Genomic DNA, 26,515 nt, shown 5'->3' on the forward strand with positions numbered 1-26,515 from the left:
TTCAGGTTCCCACCATAATACACTGCCCACCGCTGAGATAACTCATGTGCTCTTGTCAGGGTGTCACAGCCGTGGGGTCCCACGTGCAGCATCCCACAGGGGACACGCAGGGGATGCAGACTGTGCACAGCGCTGCCCACTTCTCTGCAGACAGACTCATGTCCACACATGGGTGTGAACACAGCTGAGCACTCACCACAGTCAATCATTCCAAGATCGATCCCCAGGACAGCTCCTGGCCCATCAGCTCCTCCCAACCATGCCAGCCAGCCACCGAGCAATAAAACGCACCAAATCCTGAACATCCTCCGATCCAGCACGGCTGCTCACAGAGCTCCAGAGCTGACAGCGGCTCACAGGAGTGTACGGGATTCAACGGACAGAGACACAGTGAGCTGGAGACAGTTCCCAAACCACACAACAGGGCCTGAGTGCTGCGCTCACACTAGATGAAAGCGAGCAGGGCTCAGTGCAAATCCAACAGAGCTACCTCGGCCAAAACACAGCCTGAATACAAGAATCACTCCCCAAAATCCAGACATCTGTCAACAGCCCATCAGGACGTGCCTGTGTCCTGTACCACCCGCCCTGCAGCTGATAGCCAAGGAGGATGCTGAGCCTCCCTCTTCCACAAGCACCAGAGCTGCTTGTGATGCTGAAAACCTGCTGTAGAGAAAGGGCTGGAGCTGCCTGGTGAGCACATGGCCCCAGGGACAGCAGGAGAGGTTGTGGCTGGTGGACATGGCAGGAGGTGAGATGGGCCTCTCCACGGGCTGTGGACATGGCTCCACCGCCCTGGCCTCCATCTCCTGTCGCACCGGGGGAGATGCCATGAGCTGCTGCCCCCTCCATGATGAGAGCTCCCACGGGGACCGGCTCTGCTGTCACCTCACCCAGTTCTTCCCCACAGAAGGTCCCCAGAGGTTGTCAAGGCTTCGCACAGATCTCCTGGAGAGCACAAGAAACAGCCCATATATAAACCCTGATGGAGAGAGAGGAAAAATGAAAGAATAAAAGGGCTGGGTGATTATTGCAGTGTAACCTGATCACCGAGGGCTGCTGACATCTGCCAATACAAATAATTTCACAGATAAATTTGGAAGCCCAGGTGAGCCCTGGAGCCGCAGCACCAGGCATGTGCTCCTGGCCGGCTGAAGCCAGAGCTCTTGCTCAACCCCAGGAGGAGCCAACAGAAACTTGTCAAGTCCAAAAGAGAAAAAATTGCTCTGTTTAATTACATGGTACAGACAGAAGTGGGGGCAAGGAGAAGCCTAAGACTTGCAATGGTAAATTCTGCTGTTGGAGACACCCGTGTAACAGTGACTCTTGGGACAAGTGGCTCTCACCCCCCAAAGTTCATGGAGCTTCTGCAAATGCCAGGGAGGGACATGAGATCAGCTGGTGGAAAACCCAGTGGAAATTGCAATAATCTCAGTAAGATTCTTACAGATTTCAGCAGGGCTGGAGCGAGGCTGAGAAGAACCGCCTGAGAAGTTCATCCCAGCGGAATCCTGCAGCACCGAGTAATTTATTTCTTCTCTTCATTTCTGTATAAAACATGTCATGAGGTTTAATCTGCCATCACTCCCCTCCCAGTGATGCACTCTCTCTGCTAAGCCCAGACAGGGAGATTTACATCTTATCTGACAGGAGCGTAAGGTTTACAGATAACGCCTGATAAGGAACGCATCATGCCAGAAAGATGTCTTTCCGGCAGTAACTTGATCAGTCATTATGCTATAAGTTGACACCTAATTAGGCTCCACAGGGATCACCAGGATCAGAACAGCTCTTCAGGAGGAGAAAATCCACCTCTAAGCACCGCGGTGCCATCTCGTCCCTGCAGCTCATTCCCAGACCCTGCGCCACCGTAAATTTACACCAACACTCCACAGATAAATCTCCAGAGCTGCCGGTATTACCTGTGCTGGAACAAGGTCGAGCAGGGGCCAATTTCCAACCGCTGCTCTAAAACACCGCAAAGGCTTATTTCTCAGGGACTTTTCTAGGTTGTGTCTGTCTCCCCACTGATGTCAGATGCCATGAAACGCCTCCTGCAGCCCCGGGGGACATGTCTGCAGGTCACAACCTTCTCAGTGGATTTACTTTCACGAACACATTTCTTGCCTCTAAATGGGCTGCATTCATCAGCGCAGAAGTGTAAATCCTGCTCTCCCTCGGCATGCTGTTAGATGTATATCTTCATATTTTCTAGACGTATATCTTCATATTTTCTCTTGACAGGGCTATTCAGATGCTTCCACGGAAATGCACAACGTGGCTGATCTCTGCTTTTCTGAGCGTTTCTCAGCAGCCCGGCGCTGGGGAGAGCCAAGACTCTGAACATGTCAAGATGCACCTGGAGCCAGCGCCCAGTGACTCACTTCTCAGTGCACAAGGACAATGGTTCCCACCCAGCAGCAGGTGTTCCAGCAAGTGCTGAACACCCATTGCCAAGGGATTCAGACCAAAACGGGCAATTCCGTCCTCTTGGGAAGAGCGGTCACGGCTTGGAGCTGAGATCACAACTATCGGGGTTGTGGGGGAAGTCAGAGGAGAGCTGAGTGAGACCACAGAGGATGGGCCAATGTGGTATTTCCAGGTGGTCCACGTCCTGTCCTCCAGGCCAAGGAAGACAGAAGAACACCATGGAGCCCAAGCACAGGGAGGAGAGGGACTGGGACTCCCTTCCATGAACACTTTCACAGCTTGTAGAGACATTATCAAAGAGGATGGACATCATCCACCACATTTTCTACCAGCTGTAGTAAACATCACCAGTGGCTTTTGATTTGGGATGGGTTAAAGAGAAGAAGGAAAAGGGACATGGGCCATTCTGGAGGTCAGAGGAGGTATACCTTAAAAAAGCCTGATCTCTCTGGTGTAAAACTCCCTGAGCCCCACAGAAACATTCCTGCTGCCTTCAACAGACTTACCCAGGCCTGACCCTACTGCCAAGACCTCAGCACAACACGTGTGGGTCTCATCCCTACTGATCTGCACCGGGACACAAAGTACAGCAGGTTCTGGAGATGCCCCAGTGGAACAGGAGGAAAGCACAGCTGCACAGCACAGAAACCCACGTTCACTTTCCAACTATGATTTGCTGGCACTCTCTCCCAGAGCCCTTTCTTTGTGCTCCTCAGGAGCACCATGAGGAAGGCGAGCTGCCCCAGCACCCATTGCTCAATATTTCACCGCGTTCGGTCAATGGCCAATGTAAGCAAGTATGTGGGGAAACAATAAAAAATCATATGTAAAACAAAGCGTCCACCCGATGTCCTGGTTTCCAGCCCTCTTTGCCAATTTCTGCTCCACAAGCCTTAGCTGTGAAGATATATAAAGCCAGGACAAATCCTTGGTGTGGCCACGGCGAGACACAGGCTGAGTTGGAAGAATGAGAAGATTGGCCAGGAAAGGTAAAGGTTCATTTGCAAACTGAATAGCTTGGTATAGGCATTGCTTGTACTTACTTTGGGGTGTCTCTGCAAGGCTCAGTTCTCATCAGAAGTCTGCTTTCTGCAAAGACTGATGTAAATATGAATATTTTATGTAGGTTAAACAGCCTGAATTACTTGTTTTCTTAATATTGTGAGAGCATTACAAACATTATAAACAATTCCCAAATGTTTTTAGAGACAGGTAACACTTTCACCTTTTGATTTGATTTTAGCCTCTTCCATAACTTACATTCATTCCTCAACTAATCTTAGCTCCCATTTACTTGCTAGTTTTACACCAGTTTTAGGCCAATATGTGCTCTTCAGCAGGTGCCAGGTGGCTGCAGGCACCGCTCCAGCTTACAGACTTGTGGGAGGATTCCACAAATTTCACACAAGCTCACGACCCCCCCAGGGAGCAGAGCTGTGTCCCCAGCATGTCCACATGCTGCGGTGGCTGGGCCAGGGCCACTCTCACCATCTACCATGGGTGTTTTCCTTCTCCAGGCGCTGACACAGCAACGCTCTGCACCCTGAGCATCTTCCTGAGCTTCCTGGTCCCTGCTCAGGCCACCAGGTCCCCCGACTGCGGGGGCATCCTCACCCCATCAGGACTGAGCTACCGTGAGTCCAGATCCTGCATCTCCCACATTGACAGCAGGGAGGGGAGGCAGCAGCATCCAAAATACCAAACACTGTGACCAGAACCTTTTGCTGTTCACTATCCCCTCTCTACAGGGGGGTTAGTGAGGGATAGAAGTGGGGTTAGCGAAGGACGGATGCATGTCACCTGGACAGATTTCAGCCTGTCCAGCTCTGTCCATCGGGCCACCAGCTCCAGAGGGTCTCATAAAGCACCTGCCCTGTCTCGCAGTTGCTCAAGTCTCGAAGCCGCACACGGAGAACGTCCTCAGGCAGGACCTCGTGGCCCCCACAGCCCCAAACCTGCTTCCCAGCTCCCCAGAGCCCAGCAGGTGAGTCTGCAGCTTGGCTTTGCCACCTACCGCTTTGAATATCGCCACAAAAGTATTTTGCCAACAAGGGCAAAATTCCTCCTGGAGACTAACCTGGCTGTTTGCCAGGGCAGTTTAGGAACAAGCTCCTGGCTCCTCCATTGGGGTCTCAGCCCTGGCTCCACCCTTGGGCACTTATTTGTCCCTGAACTGTACGGATCTCATGGACTTTTAAGCTTTGCCCCCTGTGAGAGCAGCCAGGGGCTGCACATCGCTCCCGATACCTTCATTTCTGCTCCTGCAGGAAGCAAATTAACTCCGTCAAAGTCACCGAGCTGTCCCTGTCACTCATCCCGGATGCCGGCCTGCGGCTCAGCGTTGATGCGGACCTGGATGTCACCCCTGCACCGTGAGTGCCGGGGACATGGGACAGAGGCAGCCAGGGTCCCAGGGGATCGGGGTGAATGGGACGGGGGCTTCCCCTACCCCAGCCTCCTCCTCTCCCGGCACAGCCCCAGCACCAAGGCCACGCGACTGTCCATCCTGGCTGACCTGCACCTGGAAATGACCCCCGAGGGGAACCTGAAGCTTGTGACCTCTGCCTGCAAACCCACCTTGGAGGAGCAGCAGAGCACCGAGGACACGGAAAGGTCGACCCCGCAGTTTTCATTCCTCTGGGACCTGGGTAACGGGGGAAAAGAAGAAACTGAGGCACAACCACTTGTAGGCAGGAGGGTGACGTGACTGAGCTCTGCTCGCTGCCTTAAACGCTTACAAAGGTTACCACAAAACTTCATCTGCATGGGAGGAACTTTGTTCTGCTTGCAGGGCTGGTTTCCCCCCATTTTGAGATTCATTCTCTCATAAGGGACTGGATCTTTTAAAGTAGTGAAGTAGGAACATTTTTAATGGAATTCCTCAGTGTTTTAGGATTCTGAATTGTAATCATAGCCTAATAGATGATAGAAAATAATGGCAATACTTTCTCTGGCTGCTTTTTGAGTCAGATAAAAGACACTCAGCAATGCTTGGCCAAGCTGGCTCTTGCCTAACATCTTCTGTTGTTTTCATCCAGCAAGTCCTCTAATTCAGACATGGACAAGGAGATTAATGTCAATAAGGTAAGACAAAGGCATGAGACAGCACAAGATCAGGTCGTGCAGTTCTGTAAGAACTGGAGCACTTTAAGCCACCCTGGTGCTTTACCCTGTGGTCACCAAATGCTGACGGGCTCCATCTCCTGCTGCCGCGTGGTCAGACGATGGGGACACCCACACCAGAGGCATTTGGGACAGCTGACACCAGCAGACCCTTGTGTTCATCTACTGCCTCTCTTTCTGTTCTTCGTTCTACAGATTTGCCCAGAAGTCTCCAAATTGCTGCTTTTCCCAAATGAGCAGCTGATGTCTCTGACAGGTGAGCATCTAGTTTTCAGTGTCCTCACAGGCAAAGGGTTCCGGGGCTCATTTTGGAGCAGGTCATGGGGCTGGACGGGCTCTCTCTGCCACTGTCATCTCCCTGGGACCTGCTTCCCCCACCCAGCTCCATCCCCACCCCTTTACTCGGGAAACCCAGACACTTCCCAGCTCAACCTGCCGCTAACTGCTCCCGCCCCTCCTGAGCATCCCTCTGCTCACCTCACAGCCCAGTTCCCCGTCACACCGAACTGCCAGGTCCAGTACCTGCCCCTGGCTGCGCCCGTGTTCTCCGAGCAGGGAGTCACCATTTCCTTGCAGGTGAGTCCCCGTGTTCCAGCACTCCCAGCCCAGCTCCAGCCTTCAGGACAGCCCCTGTCTCCCAGCACTATGTGCCCAAGACACCCCAAACTCCTGTTCTCCTTGCCTGTGTCCCTGCAGACAACTTTCCAGGTGGCAGGGATGGCGATCCCGCTACCAGTCAGCCCCGTGCCCTTCAGCATGCCCGAGCCCGCGAGCTCCAGCCCTTCCCACCTCACCCTGGCATTCTCAGAGCACTTCTACACCAGCCTCTTCTTCGCCCTGGAGATGGCCGGAGCCTTCAACATGACCATCCCGGTGAGTAGAGCGAGTAAGCGAGGAAGAGGTAGAAAACCTGCATTTGGAGGGACAGCCCTGCCCCACGAATGGCTTCAAGGAGCTGTGCACCCTGCAAAGCGTGGGTGTCTCTGAGTATCTGTTGGAGTCAGGCATCCCCAGGCTCCCAAACATGCTGCTGGTGTGACGGTGCATGGAGAACTTGCCATGAAGAGTAACCAAATTGCTGCTCCCAGCCCATGCTGATGTGCAGGAAGGTCCCTGTGTGTCCCCATGAGCAGCACAACTCTCACCAGCCCCAGCACAGCCCAGGCAGCTGGCAGCCACCTCACCAGTTGTGCTTTGTCTTTCAGAGCCCGCTGACCACCGCTGCCATGGCACAGAAGATCACACAGGTTTGGCACTGATGCTGTCCCTCCGAGGGGCACAGCCCTGTCTCAGGCAATGCCCCCCGGCACCTGCCATGCCCCAAAACAACCCCCCTCCCTCGGCAGATGGGCTCCCTGTTCCAGGAGGACGTCCCGGTGACGCTGCAAGCTGTGTTCAGGAGCTCGCCGCGGATGGTGCTGGAGGAAGGCAAGGCAGCCCTGAAGCTCTTCCTCACCGTGCACGTTGGGGCGGGATCGCCGGCGCTGCAGAGCTTCGTGAGCGTGCACGTGGTGAGTGAGCCCTGCGAGAACGTCCGAGCTGCACGGAAGCAGGAAAGCAAAGACTTTGCCACAAACCCCAGCGGTTGCAGTCATTGCTGGTTTGGCCTTTACCTGCTGCAGCACTCAAAGTCCCCGGCAGCGTTTCCCTCTGTTGGGTAGCGCAGGAATGAGGGATGTGTCACAGGTGGTAGCACAGGGACAGGTTCATCGCATCCCACTATTCAGAGCTGATGCAGGACTGTTTGCTGACTCTGATCCTGCCCTCCCTTTCCTCAGGACATGTCTGCGGGACTCCTCCTGAGCGTCGCCGACACACGGATGACAATCTCTGCAGCAGCGATAGAGTAATGTCCCCAGCTCTGCCCTGACCTCAAAGGGGACATGTCCCCATCAGAGCAGGGACAGGAGAGGCAAAGTGCTCTGGGGAATTTCTTGGCTTTCATGGTTTGGCCATTGCAGAGGTAGCTCTACCCTGAAGGAAACAGTGAGAATCCAGTAATGTAGAGAGAAAAGTGGGAATTGCACCATCCACCCCCCGCATTCAGCACAGGCGTATGCAGACGACCAGCACACACCAGCACCCCTGCCTGCTCCTGCTGCGCCACCGGCACCGCTGCCGGGGGAACTGCCTGTGGCTGCCCCATCGGCAACCACAGCTGCGGCGGGGGGTCCTGGGGGGCTCCTGGGCACCCCTGCTCCAGACTGCAGCCCCACAGTGTCCCCAGCCCACTCACTGCCCGATGCAGCTGTTGTCAGGGGGGACAAAACCTCCTCAAGCCCTCGCTGCTGTGCCCGGGACAGTCCAGCCCCAGTCCCTGCTCAGACACACCTGGGCACCAAGTTTGCTGCTGGCTCAGCCCTGGTGTTTGGGGGTCAAAGCCACTTCTCACCACAACTCCTCACAAGTAGCTCCGGTGCTGCTCTTTCTTTTCTAGGGACAATGACCTCAGCCTGGCTGCCTCCAATGTGGGTCCTGTGCCGGTAGGTGCCCGCAGCCCCACACCCCAAACTGACCGAGCACAGCTGTGCTCCATCCCTGTGCCGTGCTGCTGTCACCTGCTGAGTGCACCAGTCCCCACCTCAGCACCATCCCCTGCCAGCCTGGTCACCCCAGCGGCACCAGCCAGCTGAGGCTGCCCCAAAACCCCCCGGGCAGTGGGTGGCAGCAGGGAAATGTGAACTGTGGGTGCTCGCTGCTCAGCAGCAGGTCCAGCGGGACTGGGAGAGCTGCAGTGAGCATCCCAAGCCCTGTCCTGCTGTCCCTGCCCTGCTCCAGCTGAGCGCGTGTCCCCTGGCAGGCTGCCTTGCTGGAGGAGCTGCTCCTGCCCACGCTGCGTGCGGAGGTCCCGGCCCAGCTCAACGGTGGGTTTGCAGCGGAGCCGCCACCGAGGACACACAATGAGGACAGAGGCAGCACCCCAACAACAACTGCCCCTCCTTTTGTTTTTTTCCTAGAGGTCCTGAGTGAAGGAGTAATCCTGCCCCACATCTCCAACTTCACCTACACCAATGTCAACATCATGATTCACAAGGTAAGAAATAAGACATTTGAGCCGCTCCCTGCTGTGTTTGATTTAAAGGGAACTCGGGAGCGACTCTTACCTCCTGGCCGCAGAACAAATCAGAGCCTGCTCCTCGAGCCTGTTAACCCGCAGAACCACGTTCCATCACTTTGCGCAGTCCCAGCTCCTCTGTCCCCGCTGCCCAGCGGTGGCTGTGCCGGGGGGCCGGGGCTGCCAGACCCCTCAGCCCATCCTCCCTGCAGGACTACGTCTTGGTCTCCTGCGACCTGCAGCTGCTGGCCCGGGCAGGCGAGCAGAGCACCATGGTCTGAACTCTGGTGTCCGGAGTGAAACAGGAGCAGAACGGTTCTGTTGACGCTGAAATCACCCCTCGTGTTTTGTCACTGCTTGAAATATTGAATATCTGCTTTCCTGCTTTATCTAAACACCACCTTATCAGACTTAGGATGATAACAGCGTTGCACTAGCAGCTTTCTCTTCCAGTCCTGCTCTTGGTATTTTTGTTGCAGAAAGAGGATGGGTTGTAACAATGTTCTGTACTTTAATTAAACATTTCTCTTTCATACTGCATTTTCTGATATGACTATTGACTTTTTTTCCCTTCAACAATCTGCACCTAAAGCCAGGTGAATTTTGCTAAGAACTAGCACCAGTACAGATGTCCAGACCTTACATTTAATTAAGGAAGCATGAAAATTCCACTAACTTATATGGATTCAAAGCAGCCCTGTGCCTCTCAGCTGCAGAACAACACAGCCCCTACCAACAAGAAACCTTGCGTCTGCTTTTCCTCCACTCCTCACGTTACTATGGGAACATTATGGGTAGTGGTTTTCCCTGGGTTAGAAATGGAAAAAAAAAGAAGAAAAAAAAAAAAAAATCAGCCTGCACAATGGTTTCTAATTTTAGACTTGAAGCCAGCTATATTTTCAAAAGTATATTTCTGACAAAGCCCATCACAGAGAAAACGCTGATGGAAACACGGCTGTCGACAGTCGGACGGTGCCACACGCCTGCCTGGGGCACCAGCAGCTGCACTGGTCCATACTGGGATGCTCTTTCCTACAGATCAAATGCATCTCTGTGCTCAAGAGGTTGTTCAGCAAAATAAAGGGGGAGAAAAATAAAACCCAACAAAACCCACAAGAGACTTGAGAGCCCACACTGTCAGGGTGGGGTGGTGATGGAGCTGCCCCATAGCAGGTGCTGGGATGGAGCAGCCCCCGCGCTGTGACCATTGGCTCCGGTCAAGCTCGGCCACGGGGCTGCCCACGAACCCACGGTCATCACACACATCTGCTTCCACATGCAACAGCTAAGCACAGGGCTCCTGGCCTCTGGAGCTGCTGAAAAGCACTTCAAAACCTCATATTTCAGAGACTCAGAAATAGGAAAGCAAACAAAACAAGCCAAGTGGATTTATTATAAGGAGTAAAAAACCCTGAAGGTTTATATGCCCAGCTTGGGGACCTGACTAATGATTTTAATGCCTGAAGTTGGCAATAGCGGGAACTGCTCCTAATAAAAGTTTCCTGGTAGAGCTGCAACCATTATTCTTTGACTAATATATCTTAAACCAGTTTCCCAAAAGGAATAAACTACAGTAGTAAAAATCTGTATTTATTTGCCGGTGGATATTCTGGCTTCAGGCGTTTCTGCCTGGCTCTGCACCCCCGCGTGGTGTTTCTCCTGGGGACTGGATTGTTCCAGTGCTTGTGAATTCCAACTTGCAGTTTTTCCTGCTCTGGATTTACTCCTGAACATACCAGCAATTCAGAGCAATAGATTTAGAGCTGCAGAAGTACCAGGTTACACTGAGGACATGCTGCCCTTTCCTTTAGAAAAGGCTCCTCTGCCCCTTCTGCTCAGCCCTATGTGACAGACAATGTGACAGAGGCCGAGCCCCAGGAGGAAAAGCCATTTGCAGACACACAAGACAATATTTCCACTTTTCCGCGATCCCAGACTCGCGGTGACGCTTTTCCTTCTCAACTCGAAGAGACCCCAGGACAGCGACAATCACAGATTATTCTGTAGCGCCAGCAAAATTAATCCCCTCCCAGCAAACCGGAATGCATACAGACGCGCTGGCCAAACAAGTGCAGAAAAGAGTCTAAACTTTACTTACCATACAGCAGATGTTTGCACAGGAACCAGCACAAAACCTTGTGCTAACAAAGCCCTTTGTGCCAGCCTGCAGGCAAAACGACGGATGGAGACGGCGAGTTTGATGAACCGTGTAGCCCCGAGGTGGCTGTGAGTGCTCCGGCTGCTGGCGCGGGTGACGGTGACACCCGTCCCGCTCGGTGTGACAGGGCCAGGCAGCCCCCAGCCCCGCTGGACCAGCACCACGGCTGTACCAGCGTGTCCAGACTCTATTGGGAAATGCTTCATGACCTTCGGAAATTCAATCTCATTCTGATTTCTGTATGTGGATTAGCATTTGGTCAGCAGGTCACCCCAGCCAAGAGCAGCCACTGAATATTCAAGTGTAATTTTTTGGGGAAGTTCAAGTAGAAAAAGTTTTCAGACCAAAAAACAAAGTAGCTGTTGTCACAAAGGAACCAGGTCCCACAGCAAGAGGCTGGACAGATACTCTCCCTGAGAAGCATCAGAAACCAGAACCTCATTCCAAGCACTAAAAAATTGGGAATGTTTATTAAAAGAGTTACATGGCAAATGTATCCTGAGCTCCCCCTCAGCACTTCAGATCCTTCTGATCGTGGATGGCGACATTTACTGAGAAAGCCATGTGAAATGTTTTCATTATATCAAGAACAATTTTTCCTCAGAACAAATTTAACAATGGCACTGCAGCACCACATGCAACTGCTCTGTGACCCCCAAATCATGATAATTTCTCCATATAAATATTTGTACACAGAGCTGTCTATCAGGTTGTGGCTTATGAACATATCTTACCCCTCACATGAGCCAATTAACTTTAAAGTGTCTTAAATGTTAAAGAATTTTGAATCAAGTTGAGAAAATAAAAGCGATGATGCTGGTCTCGATGTTCCGTCCCACTGGTCTCTCTTCCCCCCTCTCGGCGCCTGGAGCTGTTGTGCTCACACCCGGATCAACAGGAACCCCTGCAAAGGGGCAAGAGCGACACGGCCGCGTCACGGCCCGGCTGCCAGGGCCAGCACAGAGCCAACAAACCCTCCGCAAAAATCCTCCCGGCAGACCTGGACTAAGGCACGGAACCCTTTGGGAAGCACCGGCTAACACTCCAGCTGCTCCGGGACATCTCCAGGGTGCCCAGGGCTGGAATTTGGTGTAATTAAGGACACTTTAAATGGGGCCACTGGAAAGAGCCTCCCAGACCCAGGTCTGAGCTGCTCCCAGAGCTCTCTTGAAAGGAACAGCAGCCGGGACGGGGACAGGACCTGCCCAGGGAGCTGAACGTTCCTCACTGCAGATCTGATTTGTTGACACTCATGGGCATGAAGTGCTCAGAAGGAGGTCAGGCAGAGCAACATTTTCTGGCCTTTCAAGGCTTAAAATCTACAGGTCTTGCACACTAAACTCCCTTGGCAGGTCTCAGTGACCCACATTGGTGCCTTGTGGGGAAACAGCCCGATGGACACTCACCACCAATATCTGAATATCCGCCTTCATTAAGGAAATGTCCAGCACGTTCGGCAGAGGGATCCCGAGTTCTAGAATTCCTGTGGGGAACAGACAGGTCCTGAACTGGTTCCCACCACACGGCAGAGCTGCCAGGGGAGCGGAGCTGCGCGGGGGGACGAACGCTGCAGCATCACCGGAATGATGCATTTTGGCTTTCCTGACGCTCTTTGCCACCAGTCGCTACCAGGACCCTCAGGGCTGGAGCTGAGGCAAATAGTGCAAGAATAAGGTTGGGACTTTTAAGCCCAGGCTCAGAACGGGGACTGCAGACTTTCCATCGCCCCAGCTCTCCTGCTGCAGGTCCAGTCACACACAAATCCCTCTGCCCCTTGGCCCGAGCCCTCCCACGTCACAGCGCTGCCGGTCACCTTACCATTGAGAAAGGGCACCAGCCGTTCTGCCAGCAGGCTGATGCAGTGGGGCTGCAGCATCGAGATCTGCACCGGACAAGGAACAAGAGTGAGCAGCACTGCCATGGACACGGAGCATCAAACAGTGCAGCAGCGCTGGGAGCCCCCCGTCCTCGGGACTGGGAACCACTGCCCGCTGACACAGCACAAGAACAAACAGTCCCTCTTTTCTTCAAAGCAAGTCTACTTTTCTTCCTTGATTTGTATTTCATCCTTCCTTTGGGAATCTCTCTACCAGGTAAATCTCTCACTGGAGCTCCGTGTAAGCTTTGCCAAGCAGGGATGAATAAACAGACTCCAGGCTTTACATTTGCATTATTAGAAAAGGCAGAAGAACAACAACAACAAAAAGAAGCAAAAGAAGAATTGCTACAACCCACAGAGTAGAGGAGTGAAGAACCGAGACCCTCAGAGCCGTTACCCACCCCAGCCAGGACACATCTCAGCATTGTGCAGCAGCCACGTGTCCCCTCCTGCCCCAGAGCCGCTCTGCCCGCCTGACTAAGCCCAGCCTGGCACCCAGACTTACATCACTGATGCCAACATCAGAGGACTCCAGGGAGATGGAAGTGCTGCAGGGAAAGGAAAGCAAAGGCTCGTCAGCCACAAGGCCAGCACAGCCTGATCCCATCGCTGCCCCCAGCCCCTGCGCGAGGGACCCGGGAGGCATCACCACAGCGTCCATAAGGGATCACAATATTGTAACACAAAGAGCAGGCACTGCCACACTTGCAGGAGAGAAGAAAATAGGAAAATAAAAGCTTAAACTATTTTTTTATTTGTGTGTAAGTGCAGCAGGGCACACGCTGGCTCCTGCCTCCCCTCTGCACCCGGGCAGTTACTGACCCTCCAGAGGAGCCGCCTGAGAGCGGAGCTGTAGGAGCTGCACCCAGCCTGGGTTTACAGATCAGGAGCTCTGGAGAATTTGCTACAGCTCCCAATCTATCACTGCAATCACACAACTATCTCCATAGCTAAAACATATGCTCTATTTCCACTTGGAATTTCTCTTTTCTACTTCCATTGAATCTCGTTATATCTTTGTCTATTGAATTAAAAGCCCGTTGATGCATTTCTATTCTCTATATTGCTGCATACAAGCAATGCCAATGTTCCTTCTAAATCTAACTCTTTGACAAGTGAAATGGCTTAAAATCCTCAAGCATCACACTATAAGAAACGCTTTCCAATCTTTAATCATACCTTGACTGGCATTAATGACAGCACTTCCCTTTAGTCCTTTATCACTCATGGCCAACACCAGACTTTTCAAGCTACTGCCCAGGATCCCAGTCAAGCTGACAGTCTCACAGTTATTCAGGTTACCTCATTTCTCCTGGTTATAAAACTGACCCAGCCTTTTCCCCCAGTCTCCTACTATTTTCCCACTGCTGTCACATTTCCCGAAAGCCAGCAGTCCCTTTCCCCCTTGTGCCATCGGCCAGCCAGAGAACGCCCAGACTGGGGAAATGAAACGCCTGTTTGACAGACACTGAGAAACATTCCATGTTAGTGGCTCCAGAGCAACATTAGAGAACATCCCCAGCCCGTGCAAGGGCAGTGGTGCCCGGCTGTGTCACAGCGTGTCTGTGCAACACCCCGTCCCTTCTGATATCACCCAGGAGCTCTGGCAGCGCCGTGCCACTGAGGGACATGCTGTGTCACCAAGGGACACGCTGCTGCAGCACTGGGAGCATCCCCAATGGATCGCAGCCTGTCCTGCTCTCTTCTGGCCACTGCTTCCCAGAAAACTAGACCTCTCCCCTGAGCCAGCCGGAGCGCCCAGCACGGCCGAGGGCTGGGGCTGCCCAGGGACTGAGTGGGCTGGGGCTCTGCTTTAGCTCCAGCGCCCCCGTGGATGACTCACCTGCCCAGGGACAAGCCCAGCACCAGTTTGCCTCCAGCAATTGACACATGGACGTTGAGCCCGAGGTCCTGCAAGCAGAGAGGGTGAGGATCAGGCGGTGGAGGTGTCCCCAGCCCAGCTGGCAGCCACCTGCCCAGCTGCACCCTGCACCAGTTTGAGGTCTTGCCATCCACACTTACAGCCTTCAGGAGCAGGAGGTTGAGGATGGATCCATCCAAATTAACAAACACGCGAATCAGCACTGAAAGCTTGAGGGTGGCTTGGTTTTCCTCCAAGAGGATAAGCGGGTTCCCAGCCAAGGCCAGCTGAATGCTCAGAGGATGGGTTCCATGGCAGACAGAGCACTATGACGATTGGGGACACGTGGAGGTGGATCCTGCACCTCACACACTGACCCGGCGGGGGACAGGCAGCTCTCTGGGGGACTCTCATAGACCCATAACTCTGTAGGGTCTCCCTCATGGTCACACAGACCTTGGACAAGCCCAATTTACAGAGCAAATAGGTCAGGCAGCAGAGGTCAGCTCTCCTTGCTGGGGCAGTGAGGGGCTGAGGGGACACAGGTGGACACCAAGGGGCTGCGGCCATGAGAGGTGCCCAGGAAACGGGGGATGCCAGATGTCTACCAGCTCTTTCTGTCAATGCTGGGAGCTGCAGGAGACGTTCCCCTGCTTAGGGAGCGGGAGAACTTCAGGTAGAGCCAATGGGACACAGGAGAGCAGGCACCATGGGCTGGGTCAGACCGCCAGCCCATGAGCTGCTCCCAGCAGGCAGGTGGCAGCACAGAATCAGGGAACAGTTTGGGTTGGAAGGGACCAGGACAAAGCGATGCTGGCACAGCCGGACAGAGCGATGGGGAGGGCAGCAGAGGAGCAGAGACCTGGGGCAGCAGCTCCCCAGCACGTCCAGGTGCATCACTTGGATGGCCTTGGACCTGGTGAGGTTTACACAAATCCTCACACCAGCAAAAGCCACTCACCTCCGAGGGAGCGAGGGTCGTGATGGCTTCTTGCAGCTGGCTGGCACCAGAGAACTGTTGGAACAGAAGCACAAACAGCCCCAATGAGCGCTCCAGCCGATTCCAGCAACACTGTCCTGCCAGGGCCATCCCTCTCCTACTTGTGTTCCTGTCCCCACAGCTCATTGTGCTCCTGGGGCCGGTCCCCCAGCCCTACCTCACCCCCTGTCCCCGGGCAGCTCAGCCACACGCAGGCGCCAGCACTGGAGCCCCCGCCTGCTCCATTGCTCCTCGGCTGCCAGGGCAATTCCTGGTCAGTTGATAAGGTGAGAGCAACCAGCCGCAGGAGGAGACGTAACCCACGGGCTTTCCACATTTTCCAGTGTGTGGACCCCTAATATTTCCCAGTGGAAATACAGATCAGAGGTACAAAAAATGCATAGGCCTGGAGAATTGCATTGTGTGTGCAAAGTTGCTCTTCTCGATGATATTTTGAAGACTCATTGAAATGGATGACAGACCTCCGGGAGTCTGTGGCATAACCAGTACACGACTGGTTTCAACAGGTCCCTGGGGTGCCCGTACGGTGACAATGGCTGATGGCTGCACGTGCTGCTATAGATTACTGACAGGAGCAGGGAGGAGGCAGCGCGGGGGCTGGAGCATCGGCAGGTGGGCACAGGGACATGGTGCACAGCCTGCGCAGAGCCACGGCCACGTGTGTCCCTCACCACCTCCCCGGGGTGGCACAGGGGTTGCCACACTCACAGCTCCGGGTGTGCAGGTGAGGTTCTGCGATGGGATCTGGAACATGAGGGTCACCACGGCGTTGAGGAAGCTTGGGCGCACGCCCATGACAAGCAGATTGTCCAGCAGCAGAGGCAAAGCAGCGGGGGACGAGTCATGGGGGATGATGCTGCCTCCCACGTCCTGCACCACACCCTGCCAGGAGAGGGGACACGGATGTTACATCGACCCTTCAAAGCCCAGATCCTCGAGAGGGAGGGTGTGGGGTCTGTGACAGTCCCAGTCACTTCTCGCTAGCCACTATTTAAGCTATTTGAAAGTACTGCTTGGTTTTTGTTGGTTTCTTTTTCTTTGTTTTTTTCTCCCCAGTGAGACAGTAGTAAAAAAGCCCATTAGCTTGGTTTAGCATTGACCCACCACGGACACTGAACAGCGAAGGCAGAAAGCAATTGCGCCCAGGCTGCAGGAGGGCGAGGATGCAAACTGCTTGTCTCGGCAGTGATGAAGAGCAGACACGCAGTCTGGGACAGACTCAGGACAAGTTTGCAATCAGAGCAAACGGAGGCTTGAGGAAAAGTGCACGCAGTGACTTAGGGGTGATTTGGGTAAGGATCTAAATATTCAGTCAGAGTTTCCAGAAACAAACCATCAGCCCAGCTCCTCCCTGTGGCTGCACTGGAAGGAGACAAGTGCTCCCAGGATGAGGATGAACAGTCACCATGTCACAGTCACACCTGCAGGGTCCTGTCACCCAGCGCTAACTTACATCCAAATCCAGCTCCAGGAACAAGCCGGAGGTAAATGGGAGGCTGGCCAGCTGGTAGTGAATCGTTCCTGCCGTACCAACTGGCATCATCACTTCAGAGAGAAAAAACATCGTTACAATGTCAGGAAACGAGCAGCAACACAAACTGTCCCCTGCCACCGGCCACCAGCCAGACCGCACACCCAGGTCCTGAGCGTACACAGCTTGTGGGATGCTCACTGCTGCTCCAAACAGCCAAAACATCCCCAAACTCCACTGGGTGAGATCTGCCTTCAGAATGCAGCCCCAAAAAAAGCATCAAAGAAAAGCTGAAGCCAAGGGTGATGTATAAAAAAGGCATAAGGAGGGCTAAGGTGCGAGCAGCTCTCTCAGGCTGCTGGTGGGACTCCGGGGCTCGGTGACAGCCCCACAGGGAGCAGCTCCTGCCCTTGGACCAGCCTGGAAATGTGGCCACAGCACTTCCCCCTCCAACAGACACCCACCGTTGAGAGTGCTCATCAGGTGGATGTTCACCAGGTTGACCACCATATCAACCACTGGACACAGCTGCAACACAAACAGAGACACGCTGAGCCCTGGGCACCACTCTGCAGGAGCAGCACCCTTGCCTGCCCAGACCCCTTCTGTCCAAATCCCCGGGGCAGAGGGGCTGCGTGGCCTCGGGCAGCAGCTGGGAAGGACCTGGGGCAGTGGAGCATCCCTGGAGCTGGGTACCAAACCCAGGGCACCGCTGGGGCTGGGGAGCGCCCCAGGCATCGCCTGGCAGGCAGAAACACGCGGGCACAGCCGGGCTGGCAATGAGCGCCGGTGACACGGGGAGCAACACCGAATAACGGTGCAGCTTGCTGTGACCTCCCAGCATGCTGTTCCCAATATTTCTGTGTTTCAGCTAGGAAAGGAGAGCAATCTTCAGGCTTACCAAACCGGGCAGAGTGGCTGTCAGCTGGTTAAGCACTATCTCATTTACTGATAGGGACAGGAAGCTGGAAAGGAGAAAAAAATAAAACTCCTCATCACTACACACACAGCTGCAGGAAAGGAGACCAAGGCATCTCCAGCCTTTATTTCACACCCCACTGGTCCCCAGCCATCCCCGCAGGGACACTGCTGCAGGTGACACTGCTGCAGGTGACACCAGCGGGGCTGAGCGGGAGGGGACGGAGCTGCTGGCCTCACTGGGACAGAACTGGGCTGGTTCCAGCACTGGGGGGGTACAGAAACCATTGGAGTGAAGGAGTGAGACCCCCGCAGCGTCACCTGTGTTCAGCTGGCTGCTATTTAAATCAGTGCTGTAGTTAAGGGGAGGTGGAGCCATTATGAAATATCTCCGTGTTAGTTATGGGAAGGAAACAATTTACATGGAGAATAACAAGGAGAAATCTGCTGTGTAACATTGCAGCGCTGCTGCTGAACAGATCGCTCAGGGATGCAGGATGCCTGCAGGCAGCGCAGAGCCATTTACTTTTGATAATCAATATATTACTGGGCTATTGAGTTGGAACATGCAGCAGCACAGTCGGCAAGCCACAGCCAGCAGGAATTCATCATGTCTTGTTCTTTATGCCCAAGTTCTGCCTATAGACGCATCTGAGGAACTGCCACGAAGCCAAATGCGTCCATCCTCGCTCCCCCTTACCCCAGAGCCCACGTCCTACACACCACCACTTCTATCCTGCTAACACTTAAAATGTGACCCCAGAGAGGGTGAGCTGTGTTCCTCTGCTCACTTACACAGTCTGTTTCAAACCAGCTGCTGCACTGATTGAAATATAATGCATAATGCAAAAAATAATTAGGAGAAATTCAGTGAACCTGAAAAGTGAGTAATTCAAAAGCAGTAAAAGAAAATATTTCTCATGATCAATTTACTGCTGCATCCATCAATACATGAAGTCAGCAAATTCCTTCTGCCAAAAATTTAATAAGTCTGAGCGGGAGAAGGGACATTTGCATGGAATTACACATCTCCACAGCGGTCAGAGCCACAGTCCATATGTCCAACATCTTTCCGTGACAGCAGCCAAGGGCAGAGTGTGAAACCAGGGCAAGAAGCTGCTCTCCTGGAACACCCCCTGTTCTGCTCTTCCTACCCTTTGGATATCAATTCACAAGGTAAATTAAAGGAAGTACAATGGAAGAGGCATCAAACCTCTTTAAATTTCCACAGACAAGCATGGCAGATTAACCCTCATCTTCCAACAATCACATTTTTTCCCAGCTCCACTGAAGCAACCGGCTTTGGCAACAGGAAAGAAACGACTTCCCCGAGGCCTGGCCCTGTATCTGCTCAGCACCATCTGTGTCCTGGCAGCCTGTCCAGATCAGCGGATAAAGAGAGGAGGATTGCAGGCGATGGCAAACATAAATCCACAGGCACTTACTCAGAGAGGAGATTGATCTTTATGGCCCCGAGAATGCAGAGGCAGTCTTCAATGACGACCTGCACTGTGCCCGATTCAAAATTCGTGCATTTAATGTTTGCAGTGATGTTCACAGCCACCGAGATATCAATTAGGTCTGAAAGAAGGCCAACCAAGCTGAAAAAGCAAATGGGTTGAACAGATTTCATCTCTCAGCCTCTAAGCAGAGAAACCCAGCAAAGCCAGTGGCCACAAACCGCACCACAATTTATCACAGTTGCCACCAGTCATCCCTTGGTGCCTGTTACTCCGTGACTTTATTACAGGTAAGAAACACCTAGAAATCCATAAAAGGTGCAAAACATGGCACAGGAGGAAGCCTGTGGATACGGCTCTCACGGTGACGCACCCACTCACCAGTTGCCCCGGAGCTCCAGGTCGGCAGCGATGCTCAGCTGGACCCCGATCCCCGACAGCAGCGTCACCGACAGCGTGGGGAGCTGAGACCTGACCAGGTGCAGCCTGCGAACAACAGCAAAAGCGGCACAAGTTGAAAGCTCTGCTAGCAGAGGGGCACAGCTCTATGTACTGAGGAACCCACAGCACCCGTGTCACCAGGGGCACCCCCAGCTGGAGGCAAGAGCACTGTAAGCACAAGGTAGCGACTCCATGGTGGGAGACGGGTCTGCAGCTGAACCCTGAATGAGGGCAGCCTGGAAGCACACTGGGGTGGAAGGCACTTCCCAGAGCAGGCAGCTTTGCTCTCTGCAGCCCCCTCCTCCATTGCTCAGTGCTGTCGAGTGTCTCAGATCTCAACAGCAGCAGCAGTGCTGACATTCTGCATCTGCTTCCACAACTTGCCATGCACCTCGCCATCTAAACACACAACTTTTGGTGGGCTGGAATTTCAACAGCACCACAAGATGAGGATAACTGCTGTGGCCAAGGGTGCAGCTGCAGCTCAGGTTTGCTGCTGCGGAGCTGCCGGTTGAGATGCTGCCCCCGCGGAGCCCCTGCCCTGCACTCACCCAGTGATGCTGGTGGGGGCGGACAGCAGACCCCCATTCCCCAGGATGCTGGGCAGCACCAGGCCCTGCAGGTGCCGCTCGAAGAGCTTGCTCTGCAGGATGGTCTTCGACAGCGCTGCAAGACAGACAGCACTGCAGGACACACAGCACTGCAGGACACACAGCACTGCAGGACACACCGGCCGCACCCGCCCACCCAGGCCCAGCCTGGCAAAGCCAGCACCAGCGCACCCCCCCGCCCCAGAGCTGCTGCAGGGTCATCAGCTGTCACAGTGGAGCCAGATCACACAGGGGATGATGTTTTACAACATGCGCTAACCCGAAGCTGCCCGTAGTGACCGAACCAGCAGGAGAGAGCGTCCGACTGACCGCTGCAGGACAGTCAGACACTGCCGGGGTGATAACAACACCACTTGGGTTTAACTTGCAACTCATTTCCCATTTGAAAAGCAGTTTTGGTTGCTTGGTTTGGTTTTGTTTTGCTTTTTGTTTTTTCAACAGAAACAACTTGAAACAAGCCTCTTTTTTTTCCTCCTGGAGAACTGCAAATATTAACATGGCTGCTAAACATCACAGCAGTTGTTTGCCAAATATCAGCTGCTCCAATATGGAAATGAAAAACTAAGACAAAAAGAGGAAATAACCCAGACACAGCCCTGAACTTCGGTGTGGCTGTTCGGTGCTGAAACATGTCCCAGTTCTAGAGCAGATCTCCCTGAGCCACGAGCCCGGCGGGGGCTGCCAGACACTACAAGTCTGCAGCCCCGAGGAACTATAAAATAAAGGTGAAGACACTCGGGAAGTTTCACTCCACGTCATGGCCCCACAGAGCTTTCCAACCAAACACAGCTCATGTTTCTAGTTACCATTCTGCATCGCCACTGGACTGACGGCACAGGACAGAGCCGACAGGACCTCTTGGGAGGGCGAGAGGAGGCCACAGAAAAGGACGATTCCAAAAAGCTTCAATACCGTCATCTCCAGCAGAGTCCCCTGCTGGGAAGACACACAGCAGAGTGGGAAGCGGGGGCAGAGACTCCAAAGCCCCCAGCGACCTCATGAGGAATGAGGTGCAGCCAGAACCCCCCTGTGCTGGGCCTGGGGCTGCAGGACCTGGGTCATGTCCACACACGTGGGTCAACACCAGCCCTGTCCTTGTCCCCTGGGACCTGCCCCAAATATCCTACATGTTCACACAAAAGAAAGCCAAACTGCTGTTGAAGCTGTTGTTATTTCTGTGTCCCCTAGATGAAAAGTTACACGTGTTTTGGTGGGGGCCTTTGCCAAGGGAAGCATCTGAGGATTTGTCTTGTTCTAACTTTTAAAAGCAATAAACCAAAGCTCAAGTGATAAAAATAAACTAACTATAAAGTTATAAATAATAACTATCAACAGAAATTTAACTTTGAAATAACAGACATAGGCAGATGATTGGTGCACAGCAGAATCTCAAACTAAAGCAGCCGAGCACCAGGCACATCACCCAGGTCCTGCCAGAGCTGCAGGTGACACCACCACCAGCACAGGTCACCCTGTCCCCTCGCAGCCTCCACCAGCCCGCGGTGTCACCTGCATCAGCTGCAGCGCTGGGACGGCTCCCGGCTCCGCTCGGGCTCTTCGGGACTCACAGAGACTCTGCGCCGTCCTCCCTTTCTGTGCTGCAACCCAGATGGAAAAAGTTGCCTGTATATAAAACCTGCAGCCAAGCAGACACACCTGCCCCAAACCCCTGTCTCGTGAGCACCCACCCTGTGCCCCTGCCCCGAGCAGCACCCGCTGCCGCCTCCTGATTTACACCAGTAACGTCACCGCCGGCTCCGCTGCCCTTTGTAGCCTGGATCACTCGCTCGCCGCCGTTTCCCCTGCTCTGGGTTAAAAAGGCTGCCCGGTGCTGGTGGCCCCAGTTCTTTGGAGGAAACCAACTCTTTAGGAAATGGTGAGAATTATTGAGGCATCTAAATGTGACAGGGGGCTGACGGGGCTGCCTGCACGGGAAGGCAGCACACAGAGCGTACGGGCAGGGATTCGAGGAGCCTTATTGTAGGAAATCATCAGCTTTTCCCAATCCCTGCAAAGTTGTGGGACTTAAAATGCTCATTCCTGTTTCAAATGCAGCACTGGAAAAATATTTTCTTGACAAAAAGTGACACAGAGAAGTTACAGAAGCCTGACAAATGTTGGCTTTGTTAAGACTGAGCTTCAAATTGATTCCAGTTGTACCTGTAAAAGGTGTCATGAATTGACTGTAAAAAACGAAGTTGTAATGAAATGTATAAAGCCAAGAAAAAATATAATCTTGAATAAGCAACACTCATGCTATCTGAATGAGTATTTCAAAGGAAAATCTCATCCCTCAGGGATGAAAATCTCCCTGAGCAGACACCTTGGCCGGGTTTCAGGGAAGTTTCCATTGTGCAGAGCGCCGGGAAGATCTTATCTGGGGACTTTGTTCAGGTCTGGCCACCCGTGTTCAGTGGGGACAGACCCAGGAGAAACCAGCAGCAAAGAGGGAATGGAGAGGGGTCTGGGGAACAGGGATGGAACAGAGACACCATCTATTTCCTCAAAAACCAAACACAGGAGAGGTGGAAATACCAAAGAAGAGAGAGGGAGAGGCTGACTCTGCTGCTTGCCCTGATGTGCTTTTACTGCCAGGAACAACCCACCCATCTTTCTCCTTTTTGGTTTCCTTTCAAAGGGCCTCACCCCAATGCCCAGGGTCAAGTGGTGACCCCAAATGCACAGTGAAGGTTCAGCAGACGCTGCTCCAGCCCTGGACACACGGCAGGAATGTCACTGCCGGAACAGGCGGCTCTGAGCACGGGCAGACGTGGATTAGCAAGCGGTTCCAGATGCCGCTGCGTGTGCAACGAACACCTGAGTCGTTGCATATGCACAACGCGGCTGCACACACAGACCAGGTAATCTCCCAGTTAAATGGCGAGAGGACACAGCCGTGTTCGTACAACACGCACGTGAGTACACAGCAGCTGCGGGGAACGCAGCACGTTTCATACTGGAGATATTTCTTCTTGCTGTGCGAGCTTTTCTTGCTCAGTCGCAGCCTCTGCCTCCCCCTCACACACCCGTATTTCATCCTCTCCTTGCAGCAGTGATTTAGATATCACTTACCAGAAGGCTGAATTCCATTCTGCAGTGACAAGAGAATATACATTAAAATGAAGTATTGCAAGAAATGCATGAAAAGATTATCAGAACACAAATGCTAGAAAGTGGAAGCGCTTATGGGAAGACTAACACCACAGAGGAAAGATGCTCTGGAGCTGCCTCTGGAACTTGGAACTGCCCCGAGGCTGCGTCTCAGCAAGATGGCAGGTTAAACAGCAACAAGAACTTTAGAAGAATAATATTAAAGTAAATAAATACTATATTTTTATTAAATATTATTAAATTCACTGATACTTTTTCTCTAATGCTCAGAATTGCAGAAGCTTAGGGAAAACTTAGGAGAACTACATGCTTCTCAAACTAAAATGCTGTGCCAACCAGTACAGTGGTGTCAGCGAACATGTGCCTTTGGAACGCCACCTGCGCTCCCGTTCGAGTCGGGATGAGCGAACCCTCCCAGAGCCAGACTCAAAAGCTAATTTCTAGCAACAGGATTTGTCAAAACATCAACCCCAATCTCCCAGAAAGGAGCTGGAGAGTTTTAGTAAGAACTGAAGAATCAAACCCTCCTCAAGTTCTGGGACTGGACTTTAGCCCAGGACTGTTGGAAACCCACAATCCCCACAGCCAGATTTACAGTTGGTTGGGCTTGCTGCTTCCACTGCCAGCAGCGCACAAGGGCAGAGCAGCTTAATTAATACTAATCACTGTTCACAACAATGGCGAGCCTTGCCAAACCCATCCCAGGCTCGCGCTGACCCCGGGCTCGTGGCAGGTTGTGCGTCGGCAGACGTCAAAAGGATCCTTCCCAGATTTACCCGTGTCTGATCACTCACCCGAGCAGTTTCCTACATAGGGAACTCGGGAAACAGAACCATCATCCCAGGGAAGGGCCACGGCAGAGACCACGGGCAGGAAAACCAGCACAAGAGCCGTGGGCAGCAGGTCCCGGAGCTGCCTGTCGGGAGCCAGAGCAGCAGCATCGATTTCTGGATGCATCTGCAATGCCGAGCATAAACAGCGAGGCAGGGAAAAATCGCTACCGTGAGATGACAACAAATCAATGTCTGCAGGAATTTTATAGACAGGAAACTTTCTGCTTCCAAGATGTGAACTGAAGTAAAATGAGCATAATGTCATCGGCCAGAGAGGACGGACAAATTTCATTAGCCAGGTGCAATGTGACAAGTTGCAGTGCAAAAATAGACACGTTTTTGCAGACATGTCTTCATACCTCACCAGGACATGGGAGCTGCACGATGCGATGCTGAAAGCAGCACTGGCCGAAGGACTCGTGGGGGGAACCAGGTCACACCAGGCAGGAACACCCAGGAAACTCAACAAATCCTTCCCCAGCTGCTTGGGCAGGTGTTGGTTTCACCATGTTTTGCAAGATTTTGCTGGCATCTGCCTGTCATGGACCTGCAGAGACCGAGCTGGGGTCCAAGTGCCGCCCCGAGCATTCCTCTGGGCGCACATCTTGCACCCTGACCTTTCCAGGTCTGGCACACTCCGGTCTCCCCAGCTCACCCTCTTTCCTCTGGCCCCACACAGGGCAAGCTTGGCCGCTTCCACAAACCGACAGCTGTTCCAGGGCCGCAGAGGCTGTGACCCCCTCGCGGGGCTGCCGGGAGCCCCAGCACAGGCTGTGGGGCTGGCAGGGGGCGCTGCCTCTGTTTGGGGGTGTCTGCAGGGGATCCCTGCCCTGCGCCCCAGCACACACACGGCAGCGCGGATTCCTTGGTGATGCAACGGGCACCTTGAAGTCAAACCTAGTCCTGTATTTTAAACAAATAAATCCCTTTTCTGCCTTCTTCCCATCACTTCCAATCACTTGCGCTGTGAACACTGTGAATACCTCAATTCCTCCTCACTCTTCATTCTTCCAATTTATTTTTTTGCCTTCCTTCCAGCCTGCAAAATGGATTCCTGTCCATTTCATTGTCTCAGAAAGCGTCAGCACTGCGGTGCCAACAGAGACGTTTAAAATAAAGACAGCTATTTCCATTTGACTGAAAGACAGCAACATAGCCTCAAAGTCATGTTTCCGTCTCGCCTCAGGTTTGGGGAAGCTTTGCCTTACAAAAAGAAAAGCAACATTGAGTGAAAGTGTCCTTGATTGTCTCTATTAATCCCCAGGAAGAATTAGCAGCAGCCTTATGTTACGCACATATATCTTCTGTAGGTAAAGATTTCAGGCTTTCTGTCTTATTCTCAGCTTTTAATAGAGACTTGACATAGTCTCTTCAGACACATCATCAGTGCAGGTGGCAGAATTAGTGCCGTGCTTTGTCCAGACATTCCTCAGGGGATAAATTACAGCCCCTACAACCACTCAAGGGTTTGGAGTCAGCATTATGTAAATAAAAGCCTATTTCTAGGGAGACACCAACTGCTCTAAAGAAACTGCAGCTGAAACAAGAGAGGGAGTTCATGTTAAACAAACCTGGTGCTGAACCTTGCTAATGAATTAATTATCCTGACGAGCAGAACTAAGGTCTATCTCACCCATATGTTATTTCCCTTCCACAGTCAGTCCAGTGACAGTTGGTACAAGGATCCTGTCACAGGGCAGAAGCCGCAAAATACCAGCATGACACTGAAAGGAGACAAAGAGGCATTAGAGGAGCTACAAACTGGAGCGGGCTGGCAGGATGAGGAACACGGCGGGGCTGGAGGGGTGAGGAACATGGAGGGGCTGGCTGGGCGGGCAGCTGCCCGTGACCCACCTGGATCAGCATCCCCATTCATGCCTAAACCGCTGCGCATGGTTGTGAGTACCCGCTCCCCGTCCAGCTCCTACGCACCAGGGAGACGTCACAGATCCCATCCACACCTTCCCTCGGTTCCCCTGCCCCCAAACCGAAGAGCAATTTCGATGCCAAGGAGCAGGGCCCATGCTGCCCAGGCATGGCAGCATCCGTGCCCCATAGAGGTCTCCCCAGAGCCTGGTGAGATACACCCACACTACAGCGAGCAAGAGCACAAGGACAAGCCCCCAAGAACGTGCCCGGAGACGGAAACGGGCCGGACGCACAC

The 26,515-nt window shown here is 53.2% G+C and overlaps 2 protein-coding genes across 2 annotated transcripts in view; one reads left to right on the forward strand and one right to left on the reverse strand.

Annotated features, from left to right (window-relative positions):
- Positions 1 to 741: 741 nt before the first annotated feature.
- LOC309446227 (protein TENP-like) lies at positions 742 to 8,457 on the forward strand (the record flags this gene model as incomplete). The annotated part of the gene is made up of 14 exons (XM_082065776.1): positions 742 to 751; positions 3,948 to 4,064; positions 4,315 to 4,414; positions 4,698 to 4,802; positions 4,906 to 5,078; positions 5,459 to 5,809; positions 6,038 to 6,129; positions 6,250 to 6,426; positions 6,759 to 6,800; positions 6,900 to 7,205; positions 7,332 to 7,399; positions 7,991 to 8,036; positions 8,354 to 8,390; positions 8,435 to 8,457. 14 exons carry the CDS (start codon positions 742 to 744, stop codon positions 8,455 to 8,457), a joined length of 1,647 nt encoding a protein of 548 aa, XP_081921902.1.
- A 3,116-nt stretch (positions 8,458 to 11,573) lies between these two features.
- Positions 11,574 to 26,515, reverse strand: part of LOC309446228 (BPI fold-containing family B member 4-like) — a gene marked incomplete at its 5' end in the record, with an annotated part of 15,345 nt that continues 403 nt past the window's right edge. The window contains 16 exons of the mRNA XM_082065777.1: positions 11,574 to 11,670; positions 12,173 to 12,249; positions 12,585 to 12,648; positions 13,151 to 13,193; positions 14,489 to 14,556; positions 14,668 to 14,832; positions 15,468 to 15,521; positions 16,215 to 16,388; positions 16,960 to 17,051; positions 17,442 to 17,505; positions 17,879 to 17,942; positions 19,341 to 19,496; positions 19,737 to 19,841; positions 20,348 to 20,462; positions 21,214 to 21,343; positions 24,329 to 24,475. Coding sequence (XP_081921903.1) covers positions 11,647 to 11,670; positions 12,173 to 12,249; positions 12,585 to 12,648; positions 13,151 to 13,193; positions 14,489 to 14,556; positions 14,668 to 14,832; positions 15,468 to 15,521; positions 16,215 to 16,388; positions 16,960 to 17,051; positions 17,442 to 17,505; positions 17,879 to 17,942; positions 19,341 to 19,496; positions 19,737 to 19,841; positions 20,348 to 20,462; positions 21,214 to 21,343; positions 24,329 to 24,475 — 1,542 coding nt within the window. The 3' untranslated portion in view covers positions 11,574 to 11,646. The remainder of the gene's footprint in view (positions 11,671 to 12,172; positions 12,250 to 12,584; positions 12,649 to 13,150; positions 13,194 to 14,488; positions 14,557 to 14,667; positions 14,833 to 15,467; positions 15,522 to 16,214; positions 16,389 to 16,959; positions 17,052 to 17,441; positions 17,506 to 17,878; positions 17,943 to 19,340; positions 19,497 to 19,736; positions 19,842 to 20,347; positions 20,463 to 21,213; positions 21,344 to 24,328; positions 24,476 to 26,515) is intronic.

Source organism: Streptopelia decaocto, assembly GCF_964273445.1.
Source record: "Streptopelia decaocto genome assembly, chromosome: 14".
NCBI lineage: Eukaryota > Metazoa > Chordata > Aves > Columbiformes > Columbidae > Streptopelia > Streptopelia decaocto.